The following is a 13,298-nucleotide window of genomic DNA, read 5'->3' as shown; positions in this document are numbered from 1 at the left end:
AAATATTAATTGAGTCTAAACTTAATAGGCTGAATATTAAATGTCACGAATTAGTCATGGTTTTGAGAGCTCCTACAATTCACGTCTTTCCAATCTTTTAGTGGAGGTGGGAGAGTAAACGAATGATGCATATTATGATGACGAGGAAGTGGCATCGAAGTTATTAGACATTGGTAAGAAGGTTAGTATGGTCGTACAGGGGAACAATGAGCAAGTTCAGAAGAAATTAATTGAGATAGAGGTACGCAACAAAATGATTGCAAATGAACATGGAGTTCGCTTTGGTTCTAAATGGACATTGACTTGTTTAATAGTCGAGGGCTGGAGAGTAAGGTGAAGTGAAAGAAGGTATGTGAGATTGTTCATTCTAAAGGTCTGGAGTTTTTGGCAATTTAAGAAACAAAATTTTAGACATATGATCGCAACTTATGTGCATGTTTGTGGGATTTTGTGGATTTTGATTGGATTGCCTTGCCTTTTGTTGGCAGAAGTAGGAGTATGCTTTTACTTTGGGACACGTCCAAAGGTAAAATACTCTTTTCTTTTTTTGGTACTGGATTCTTGGGTGTTTACTTGCAGGTATTGGCTTCTAGGAACCAATGTGTTGTGGCGAATGACTATGTATTGTGTAGACTAAGTGAGAAGAGAAAGTTATGGAATAATTTGCTCATGATAAGAAGGGGTTTTAGCATATTTATATGGTATATATTTGGTGACTTCAATGTTGTGAAACGGGTGGAAGAGAAGAAGGTCATTAGGCAGATCATGATATCTCTGAAATTAGTGGCTTCAATTCTTTCATTCAGGAGATGAAGCATGTGGATCTTCCACTTGTGGGTAAGAAATTTACATGGATAAAAAGGGATGTTTCTATGATGAGTAGACTTGATAAAGTTCTTATTTCTAGTACCTGACTTGATTACTGAGGAGATAGTTTTATTCAGGTTCTGAGCAGAGATATGTTTGATTATTGTCCAATTATTCTAAAGCATAAGGTAGTCAATTGGGGTCCGAAACTGTTTCGATTTAACAATTGCTGACTGACTCATAAGGGAATTGTAGAGGTGGTGAAGGAAGCGTAAAAAAGAGAGCTAGATAGAGGTTGAAAAATGTTAAGACTGCATTGAAAAAATAGAACATCAAGGTGTTTGGAAATGTTGATAAAGTGATTTCTAATTTGATAACAAAGTTGAACTTGATTGATAATAAGAATTATGTGATGGGACTTTCTGATGTGGAGAAGGAGCATCAACAGATATTTGTGGCTGATATTTGGAAGTTCAGGAGAATAGAAAGAGTCTCATAGCTCAAAAAGCTCAAGTAAGATGGGGGAAGGAGAATAATTTAAATATAAAGTTCTTTTGTTTGTGTGTTAACGGAAGGAGGCGACAGAATAATATACATGGATTCCAAATTGGGAAGAGAAGTGTCGAAGAGGTTGATGAGATTAAAGCAAATGTGGTGTCTTATTTTGCAGATAATTTTTGTAGTAGAGGTTGGTTTTGACCTACAATTAATATTAACGATTTACCAAGAGTTTTAGTTCTACAGAATGAGAGGTTTGTTTATGCTTTTTTAGAGGAGGAAGTGGGGAGGATGATTTTGGAGTGTGAAGGGGATAAAAGCTCAGGGCCTGATAATTTTAATTTTGTATTCCTTAAGAGGTTGGGAAAAATGATGAGTATGCTTGCTGAATGTTTTTAGAAATGAGAAACTACCTAAGTCTTTGCTATCCTACTTTGTAGTGATTGTGCCAAAAGTGTCTGTGCATAACGAATTTTTGATTTTTGACCTATCTCATTGCTATGTTGCCTTTATAAGATTGTTTCCAAACTTTTGGCAAATAGGTTGAAAGGGTTCTAGATTCAATAATTTTGGAACAATATTTAGCTTTTATCCTGGGAAGGAACATGTTAGATAGTGTGTTTGTGACTAATAAGGCAGTTGATTATGTGCAGAGAAATAACAATAAGCAGTGAAGGAGTTAGAAATTCTTATGCGAAAAGTAATGGTATGTGCGTTATTCTTTGGTGTGAAGATTGAGGTTGGGGGACCGAATATTTATTTGTCGCAATTAACTGATGACACATTGAATATAGGAGATGCTTCGATTCAGAACTTGTGGACTCTGAAAGCAGTATTGCGTAGTTTTGAGTTAATGTAAGGTATAAAAATTAAATTTCATAAAAGCTGTATATTGGGGATTAACACTGGTGATGACTTTGAAAACTTGGTTATGAAATTCCTACATTATGAGATTGATAGCTTCCCATTAAAGTACCTTGGGTTACAGTTAGGTGTTAACCCGAGGAAGCCTTGTGCGTGGAAGGATGTGTTAGAGGCTCTTAAAAAGAGGTTGGCGACATAGAAACATATGTATTTATCGATTGGAGGCAGAGTGACTTTGATTAATGTCGTTCTTAATTCTATGTCATTACACTCGTTATCATTTTTTAAGGCACCGAAGTCAGTGATAAAAGATATTGTCACTATCCAGCAGAATTTTCTATAAAAGGTTGTTAAGGATGAATCTAAAATCTACTGGATGAAATAGAAAACGGTTTGTAAACCGTGAAAAAATGTTGACTTGAACATTAGGAATGTGCAGTGGTTTAATTGAGCGATTCTTGGTAAATTGTTGTGGAAAAGTGTTAATTATTTTAGTTTACTATGGGTGCGAGTGTTGAAAGTTAGGTATGGTAGATTAGCTTATTTTATTTTGTGTTCATTAGTACACGACAAATGTTCTTTGTACTGACGTAATTTGTTTGAGTTTATTCATCAAAGGAATTCATGACTAAATGAAAAGTCGGATAGGAGTGTAGATACAGGTTTGCATACCCTTTTTTGGAGAAATAAGTGGATAGGTGGGGTGAGATTGAATGAGGCATTTTCGCAATTATTTGCAGTGACAAAAAATGATGAATCTTGTATATTGGAAAATGGTTTTCATGATAGCACAAGGTGGGTTTGGAGTGTTAGTTGGCGCATAAGACTCTTTCAACATGAGATCCCAAGTTTTAATCTTTTGTTGGAGCTTGTTGATAGGGTTTCTATTAAAGTGCTACAAGAAGATAAATGGGTATAGAAGGCAGATTCTTCAGGTTATTATGCAGTGCAATCTGCATATTCATAATTGTTTGAAGTTTTTGGTGGTCCTAATAGTATAGATCAATGTACGGTAGACGCCTTGCGAAGGTCATGGAAAGGTAAGGTCCCTCTTAAGTGTCTAGTACTTTACTACCCATTAGCTTGGGTCTTCATTGGTTCTGCCTTTAAATTTATCGACTCACGTGCTTGCTTGGGTTGATGTTGGTTATTAATTATTTGGGTAAATACAGTATGGTCTCTGTAATTACATAAAAATGTAATGATGTTTTTTAATGGTATTTTAGATGAGAAAGAAGTCTTAGATTCTATTATATTGAAGTCCTAGAAGTGACTATCACTTGTTAGGAAAGGAAAGTTATTTTGTTAACTGATTGATATCTAAACTTACAAAATTGCATTCACCTTAACTTAGCATGAGTATGTTTTTGTCTTTTTATTTTCTTGTCTAAATATTTATTTTTTCTCTATGTATATGAGGTTCTCTTAAACTCTTTAATAATAAATATTTTATCTATTAAAAAAATTAGTCCTGATTATATAAATAATAATTAAAAAATATTGAGTAAATTGTAGATTTATATATAAAAAAAATATTATTATACTATTTTTATGTTCAATTTCTTTTAATCCAATTTTAGTATAAAACTTTTAATTAAATATTGAATATGTTGGATATGGAATGTTAAATAAAGAAAGGGAAAAACCTGCACGAGACAAATTTTTGACTGCATGCATGGGACAAGTAAGGCTATTTGTAGACGTGGACAAACTTTAAATCGATTTTTGTTTTTCAATTTTCAAGTTTTTGTTTTACATTTTTGTTCTCTTTTTTATTTTTAAAAATTAAATAATTATTTTTTAAGTTTGGCTCGTTTTTTCTTTTCTTAAAATAATATTATTTTCTTAACTTCATAATTTATAAACAATGTGATTATTTTGTTGTTTTTAAATTAATAGACTTAATTAGTATTAATTACATTTGATCATTTTATTTTATATTTCCCTTATTTTAAGAAATTAAGATGGATATTGAGTTTTTTTTTTCAACTGACACCTACTTTAATCTTTTTAAAAAAATAATAGATAACGTAGCATGAATGAGTTCAGTAAAAATATATTAATGTTACATTAAAATATGATTTTGATATCATGCTTGTCTTATGTCTATCGAAAGATGATTATGATATGTCTTGTCTATCTAGTCAAATTAATTGAACTTTTTTTCTCTTTTTGTCTTTCGGTGGTGACGCGGACCACGGGGCAGCTGAAATTTTAATACGTGTCTTCTTTTCATTAATTTTCATACAATACAATTACAAAGCATTGGTTGAAAGAGGAATTTCACGAGAAATACCATATTTTAGTTTTGTGAAGTTATAATTTTTTCTTAAATTCCAAGAAATTAAGAATTTTATTTATTTAAAATATTAAAATTTTAGTATGCTAATTTATAAAACTATATACACGATTAATTTAGCTCTTAAAATATTAGTTCTTAAAAAACAGCAACATAAGAGATTAGATGTCAACATAGTGAATATATCTATATATAGTATGTCTCACATTTTTTTTTATTTTAACGATTGATTGTACTTTATATTTTTATAATTGATATAATACAATAACATATTTTTAAATTTTAATTTAAATATATTCAAATGTAAAAATTATGATAATTAATATAAAAATTACACACATGATTAATTTTAATTGATTGATAATATAAATTTATCTATATTAAAATTAAACTCTTGAATTTTATTTTAAAAATAAAAAAATATGAAATATTGTAAAATAATTTCTTAACACTTCTTTCATTTTTAACTCATTTTAATAAGTAAAAATAAAATAATATAAAAAGTACTATGATATATATGTGTATATGGAGTCTTGCACATTTAACATCATTTATTATGGGTTATCATTATCCATGTTTGTCACGAGTTTCTGTCCCCTTTCCTTCAGCTTAACAATAGTATATTTAATTATTAGAGTTACATTGAAATTTAAGAATTTATTAAAAAGATACACGATGTCATACACAAATTAGGCTTTTTAAACTTAATATTAATTTAAAAACATATATTTTTTAAGTTTTCTCTTAATTTACTATAAAATTAATAATTAAAAATCCACTTTTTGAAAACTTATAAGATTTATTAAACTTTAAAATAATAATAGAATATATATTTTTTAATACTTGTATAATATACAAAAAAAATCACTAGTTACTAATAAATTTTGTCTGTAATAGAAGTTAAAATTAATTAAACTTTATTTATAAAAATAGTTTAAACATTACATTATAGTTTTTCTAATTTTCAATTTTAAATAATTAATACATATATTTTTTATTTAATATGTTATAATTAATAAGACTTTTATGTTGTTCTTTAATAATATGAGATATAAATTTTTTTTAAACTTACACCAGTGTTAAAATTTTTTTTTCCTAACAATATATATGGAATTATGCATAATTATTTCATTGTTATAAATATGCCCTTTCATCTTATTTTATATTGTATTTTTAAAACATTTGTTTAACAACTTTAAAATACATGCACTTTAATTTATACAGTCTTCGTTACTGTGAGTATCTTTTGTAAATGTTTATCATATATTGATATTGTTCTTATCTGTGAAATATAATAATCTTATTCATAAAAAAAAAAAAACAGCTTGAGCCTAAAACAGGCCTATAACTCGACTGTAACTGAATTGCTTTATCTATAGGTTATAGGTTGGGATGAATTGTGAATATTTTTTGTCCCTATTCATCAAGTCTGGGTCCCTAGAATAAACTAACCTTAAACAACTTGGGTCTAAAATAGGCCCGAGAGCATCTACGCTAACAAGTCTCATATTGGGCCTGAAGAATAACAAAGCAAAGAGAACTCTATCCAGGACATTTTTCAAAAGAAACGTTTAAAAAAAATTATAAAGTGGCATAAAAAGTTTTTAAAAAGTACAAAAAGTAATATCCCACTTCCCAGCATCTCTGATATTGAAAAACATTTTCATTCTAATAACTTAAATTAAGGATATATTTGGTTTAAGCAAGCATTTTCCATTATTCATTTTTAAATAATTATAAATCACTATTTTGTTTTGTGTTATTTCTATTTAAAAACTTATAAAGAAAAGAATAAAAATCTCTTGTTTTTATTTTTTATAGTTTTAAAATATAATTATTTATAAAAAAAACAACTAGAACAGCATCCATGCAAACGATTTTAAAAATTTCTTAAAATTACATTAAAAGATAATAATTCAAAATTGAACAGGACATTAAGGGCATGTCTGTTTAATTTAAAAAAAAATCTTTTTCATTCTTAATTTAAAAAAAACTTTTTAAAAATGCAAACAAGTATACTCTAACTCTTACAAATTTTAAAATTTTAAGAAGTCAATATTTTCTCTAGACAACATTGATTAAAGAATACAGGAGTCCAACAGTGTTGGAAAAACATTTGCGTTTGCCTAAATGTTAGGTCAAAGGGAAATTTGACCTAACAGTTCCCTTTGACCTAACAGTTATGTATTGACCCCTTTGTTTTGGGTGTGAGGTTAGTGAAAAAAACAGTTATGTACAGTCGATAATTTGGGAAATTTGTTCATAGAATCTTATATAAAACGAAGATCCTGATTTAATGACAGATGCGGGTGGCGAGGAACGAATAGAAGAAACTTGAAGATAAGCATTAATTTGATGATGGTACTGACCCCAGAGCAGAGAAGCACCGACCACACGCAATCGTTTTAATTGTTTATTAATATTATTATTATAAATTTTGTATCTGTAGCTGTGCATAAAAATTGAGTTGACTATATGGTTGTTTAACTAAATAATAATAAAATTGCTAGTTTTCATATTTTTCTAAGAAATAAAATAATAAGTAAATGCAAAAATACTAATGACATTTGCTTGTTTTTTTTAAAAAGTGAAATTGGTCAAGTTTTAACGTAAGCATGAAAATCAGGAGAGATAAAATGTAGCACGCTTTTGTTTTGTTTTTTTGTTTTTAAGTGAAAGTCTTTTTTTTTTTTTTTTTTCAATTTTGAACTTTTCTTTAGATGGAAATAAATAAATAAAATACAAAAAGATAAAGAGAAAATAAGCAGAACTTTTAGTTGTTTAAATTAAGAAAAAATTAGAAAAAAATAGATTAAGATTGATAAAAATGAGATGAAATTATATATATATTAGTGCAAACAAATAAACAAATTGTAATATTATATCCGTATTTACATCAAAATTTTCAAATATTTGCCCATATACCAATCTAAATCTATTGAATAATTATTTACCTTGTTTATTCAAAATATTTTTTTATGTATATTCAATAAACATGTTACCTGCTGGCATACCTACGAAACTCGAAGCTACCTTAGGCATTGCACCTTTGTTTCATGGAGCATCCTTACGTGGGCTCAGGCGCTCAGCTGCCATGTCAAGCAATTCGATTTTGTTTTTCAATAGCGTGTCTTCTTCTGGAAATAAATAAACAATATCTGTTTTTCTCACGGAAGTGAATAAGAGAGATACGTTTTTATTATTTTTATTGAATTAAACCAATTCGAATAAAATTAGGGTTCCTTTTATTTGATTTTTTATGAAACTATTTTAGAAATAATTAATACTGAAAATTTTGGAAAAATGTTTTAAAATTTGTTTTTATATTTAAAATGATATTATATAAGTTCATATATAAAATTATATTTTACTATACTTATGCATTTCTTTTGACATGTATTTTCATAATTTTCTTTTTATTTTGGTTTTTTTCTCCTCAAACTTCATTTACTCATATTTTTATTTTCTCTTCCCAAGCTTAATCAAAAATAATAATGACAGACTTAGGAAAGAAATTGTGTTTTTCTTTTTTAAATAAATTGTATACAAGTTTGTAACGATTAAATTGTAACTTGAAAAAAAGTAAATAAAAAATATATAATCAATTTAAGTTAACAGGCTATATAATGTTGTGCTTTAAGTCAAAAGCAAAATGTTAAAATGCCAACATAAACATCACAATTAGTTGGCATGATCAACTATTACCAATAAATGACACATCTTGTCTTTCATCGCCGTGATTAAATAGTTTTAAAGATAATATAGTTTACTAATGTAAATATATAGTTTCAGTTAACAAATATTTTTTTTCAGTTTGTTCTCATTACTTTCGGAGAGTTATCTATGGCAGTGACACAAATTTTGAAATGTATACAAAACTTAACTGGAAATTATATAAAATAATATGTTTATTCAAATAATTGATTAATTATTTCCAATATACGAATTTCACATGTACAAAGTATACTTGGACGTGCAACATTTAAGAATTAAAACTTAGAAGTACACTAGACTTGTGCTTTTCAGATTTAAGACCACCTTATGATTTTTCACCTTACACAAAAAAGTTATTTTGCTTGATATTTATTAATAGATAATTAATTTAACAGTTAAATTATATAATGTTATTTTTATTATTATACACGTTAAATATGATAAATTAAGCATTTATTAGTATGTAGTCTTACAATTTGCATGACTTAATAAGGTTTTTATTTTTCAAAAATTTGTAATTTTTTATTTGATATTTTATTTAATTTTCAATTTAGTCCTTTAAATTTTGTTTTTATTTAATTTTTATATAAATATTTGGTTAACTTATTTATTATTTATTTATGTTAAAAATGTTTTTGATTTATTAACTGTGATTTAACCGATAGAGACATATTTTTTAAAAACTGTTAAAATGTGAAGTAAATATCAATAGTTTATTTGAAGGAATGGTAAATTAGAAATGCATATAGTATGTATAAATATCTAAGGGGGTACTTGGAAGCTAGCATTGGGCATTAAATTCATTTGTTTATATCTATGTTTTGGTAGGAGAAGGTTTGTCCAGAGAAAGCGCGAAGGGTAGAGGGAGAGAGTGGAAATGGTTGGACTACGAGACATTGACGATTTGCCGAAGAACGCGGCCAACTTCACCGCCCTCACGCCGTTGTGGTTTGTAGAAAGAGCAGCACAGGTACACCCTAAGAGAAAGTCCGTTATTCATGGATCTCGCCACTACACGTGGCACCAGACTTACCAGCGTTGCCGTCGATTTGCTTCCGCTCTTTCTGACCGTTCCATCGGTCTCGGAAACACCGTATTTCTCTACTCTCTTCCTCTTTGCATATATATTTTTTTTCAAATAGAAAAAAATCCCGTTTCTCAGTTTTTTGTTTATTTTCGTCTAAGATTGTTGCTGGCAAACGTGTTTGCTCCGAATCTCGTTATTTCCTTGTCAAATTGATTGGTTTTTCCTACATGTTTCTGGTAAATGAGTAAATCGTAATCGCTGGTTTTCAACTTCACGTGCCTAACCGCCTCTCAAATATTTTTGGATTGTTTTGATGATAAAGGCGATAAAGGAAGTATGAAAAAATTAGCTTATTTAATATAAATATATCAATTCAGTCGTTGAATTAGTAAATTAGCTGCGTATTTAGTTATTTTATTTTAAAAGACAATAATTTATTTTTATTAGATAATCATTTTTTAAAATAAATTATTATTTTTCTGAATTTAAATATTACTGAATATTTTTTTTGGTAAAAATTTACTGAATATGTATTGATATTATGAAAATAGTTTTTGTTAACGTCGATTATTTTAATCATGATTTTGTTGATTATTAAATTTGTAAATTATCAATTATTCTTCCCTTTTCACTTTGATGCGCATTAATTAATTTAATCGTAGCGATCATATTAACGGTAGTTGATAAAAAAAATTAAATTAATTGATTTATTAGTATTATAGACTAAAATGCTTAAGAATTAAATTAATTGACAATTATCAAAACGACATATAATTTTTTTATCATATAATATAATAAAATAAATTAATAAGTGATACCAATTTTAATTATAACCTGATGTTTTGTTCTTTATTTTTGTACCGGAGGGAGAAGACTGAAGAGTGCCAATTAGCCGATGGATGTTTTAAGATATAGCTATTTTTATAGTTCATCATAAATCACTTCTTTTTTTTTAATCTTCTGAACAAATATTTGGCTCCTAAATTTAGTTGTGCGTAGAAGTTACTTGCTGAAATTATAAAACTCTAGTAACTCAAACACAGATCAACATAAAAAAAAATCACATTGATATCAATATTGTTCTGTGTTGTATAATGTTTATGATTCACACCAATCTAGTTTTCTTTGTTTTGCTTTTTAGGCCCAGTGCTAAATACCAGTAATGTAAAGTTAATGTAATGTATTATGCAATTTTCACATACTGATTCCAACAGGTAGCTGTTATTGCACCCAACATTCCAGCTCTTTATGAAGCTCATTTTGGGATTCCAATGGCAGGGGCTGTGTTGAATCCTGTTAATATTAGGTTAAATGCATCAACAATAGCTTTCCTTCTTGGTCATTGCACAGCAGCAGCTGTAATAGTTGATCAAGAGTTCTTTTCCTTGGCAGAAGAAGCTTTGAAAATATGGTCTGAGAAAGCCAAAACCTTCAAACCTCCACTTTTAGTAGTCATTGGTGATGAACAATGTGACCCTAAAGCACTTAGATATGCTCTGGACAAAGGAGCCATTGAATATGAGGATTTTCTTCGAAGTGGTGATCCTGAGTATGCATGGAAACCCCCAGAGGACGAGTGGCAGAGCATTGCTTTGGGTTATACATCTGGTACCACTGCTAGTCCGAAGGGCGTAGTGTTACATCACCGAGGAGCATATCTGATGTCTCTGAGTGGAGCTCTTATTTGGGGAATGACTGAAGGAGCGGTATATCTTTGGACGCTGCCCATGTTTCATTGCAATGGTTGGTCTTACACTTGGACACTTGCAGCTCTCTGTGGTACTAATATATGCCTTCGTCAGGTAAACTATTGTTTGATGGGTTTGGTTTTTGCTCTGCATTTAGTTGAGTGATTTAAACAAATTGGTGTTAACTGAATTGTATTGAAGCTTCAAGCTATACTGCATTGGCTAATGTTAATTCAAGCAGATGAATTCCCGTCAAGCACATGATTGATGATAATTTTAAATGATAGTGGCATGATTCAAATATAAACTGGATAATACTTTGACTAGGATTTCAAATTTGTGCTTCTATATAGTAGTCTTTTCGCAGTGTCCTGGTTGAGTAACTAGTCATAACACGCTAATTGAGTTTGAAGTCTAAACATTCTCGATGTATTCTTTTGTTATATTTGAAATGGAATGATATATTCACTTGTTTTCTGCTTGAAGCAAATATGTTTAAATAAAACAACATATGTGGTAAGGGAGCTTGGTTTTCCTTGAGCAATATCTTGATTTTGAGTCTTGTAAATAAATAAATAAAAAAGCAACCGCTAGCGTTTTGTCTACCTAATTGAGTCAACTTGGAGTAGTCGAGGTCTAAATGTGACTTTAAGATACTAAGGGTTTTTGACCAAAATATGTCTAAATACACTGCTAACTTGTTAACCAATGCCGTTGTCTACTTTGTTGAGACGTGAGAATTGTTTTCTTAAATAGCTAGTCAGTTAATGGTTATAGAGATATCCTACCTCAACCAATTTTTTTCATGGGTTTACTCAGGTAACGGCAAAGGCAGTATATGAAGCCATTGCCGAGTATAAAGTGACTCATTTTTGTGCAGCACCGGTGGTGCTTAACTCAATAATTAATGCTCCACCTGAGGAAACCATACTTCCTCTACCCCACCTTGTACATGTGAATACAGCTGGTGCTGCTCCTCCTCCTTCTGTGCTTTCCGGCATGTCTGAACGAGGCTTTCGTGTCACACACACTTATGGTCTCTCAGAAACCTATGGCCCCTCTGTGGTTTGTGCCTGGAAACCCGAATGGGAATCACTTCCCCCTGAAACCCAAGCCAGCCTCAATGCAAGACAAGGGGTTCGGTACATTGGCTTGGAAGGCCTTGAAGTTGTGAACACAAAAACCATGCAACCTGTTCCTGCTGATGGTAAAACTGTTGGTGAGATTGTGATGCGGGGTAATGTTGTGATGAAAGGCTACTTAAAGAACCCTAAAGCTAATGCAGAGACTTTTGCAAATGGATGGTTTCATTCCGAGGATCTTGCTGTAAAGCATCCAGATGGATATATAGAAATTAAAGACAGATCGAAGGACATAATCATATCTGGTGCTGAAAATATCAGCAGTGTAGAGGTAGAAAATTCTCTGTACTCACATCCTGCAATACTAGAGGCTTCAGTGGTTGCAAGGCCTGATGAGAAATGGGGCGAGTCTCCCTGTGCTTTTGTGACACTAAAGCCAGGAGTAGATAGTAGTAATGAGCAGCGTATAGCTGAGGATATACTCAAGTTCTGCAGGGCCAAGATGCCTGCTTATTGGGTCCCAAAATCGATTGTCTTTGGACCTTTACCTAAGACATCTACTGGAAAGATTCAGAAGCATTTGTTGAGGGCCAAAGCGAAAGAGATGGGACCTGTCAAATTGAGCAAGTTGTAAAGTGATCATGACGAAGACAGATGCTAGTCGTTGCTATTTGTGTAAGGTTATGATGATTACTGAAAGTTATCAATAATAATAAAAGATAAGCTTCTATCTTTTCTTCAGAAGTTATTGTTGGATAAGACAAATATGTCACTCATCTATTTTGGAGTCAACAAATCCATAGGTTCCATTATGACGTGTGTTTTTTTACCCATCATGTTCAGATAATGCTTCTATAAAGTCTTCCATATACTCCCGAGATTCAAATTCCTGAAATTTGGCTGACATGTAGTCAGACTCCTAACTAAATACATGAGCAGATGAACTGTTAATTTATACGCGCAGATGTCTGGCTTTAAAACTTGAATTCGTTGCTTGTTTTTGAACGAACGATTTTCAAGCCTATCTTTCAAAATCATTATTAAGCCACTTGAGCTCCTTAGTTGATTCCTGCTAGAAGTTCGTAACTTTCTATAAACGGACATTGGTTGATGATCAGCATCCGGTTATTCCTTGACAAAACAAGCTCCGTAAGTACATAAATTAAGGTTGGCAATCAACACACTTACCAGATATATGGCATGTTTATTTCACACGTCCCAAGAAATCTCAACCATCTATAATGTATGAAACGCTAGGTCAAGATGAGACAAGATGCAAGACAAACAAGTTAATATTGATCTTTCACTGCCACTTCAGG

The 13,298-nt window shown here is 30.4% G+C and overlaps 1 protein-coding gene across 1 annotated transcript; it reads left to right on the top strand.

Annotated features, from left to right (window-relative positions):
• The first annotated feature begins 8,968 nt into the window (after window positions 1–8,968).
• LOC113846022 (acetate/butyrate--CoA ligase AAE7, peroxisomal) lies at window positions 8,969–12,628 on the top strand. Its single transcript, XM_027473815.1, has 3 exons — window positions 8,969–9,275; window positions 10,424–11,011; window positions 11,717–12,628. Exons 1-3 carry the CDS (start codon window positions 9,060–9,062, stop codon window positions 12,611–12,613), a joined length of 1,701 nt encoding a protein of 566 aa, XP_027329616.1. The 5' UTR covers window positions 8,969–9,059; the 3' UTR covers window positions 12,614–12,628.
• Window positions 12,629–13,298: the final 670 nt, after the last annotated feature.

Source organism: Abrus precatorius, unplaced genomic scaffold, assembly GCF_003935025.1.
Source record: "Abrus precatorius isolate BTA unplaced genomic scaffold, Abrus_2018 Scaffold8, whole genome shotgun sequence".
Taxonomy (NCBI): domain Eukaryota; kingdom Viridiplantae; phylum Streptophyta; class Magnoliopsida; order Fabales; family Fabaceae; genus Abrus; species Abrus precatorius.
The sequence above is the reverse complement of the archived record's forward strand: the minus strand, read 5'-3'. Positions and strand labels throughout refer to the sequence as shown.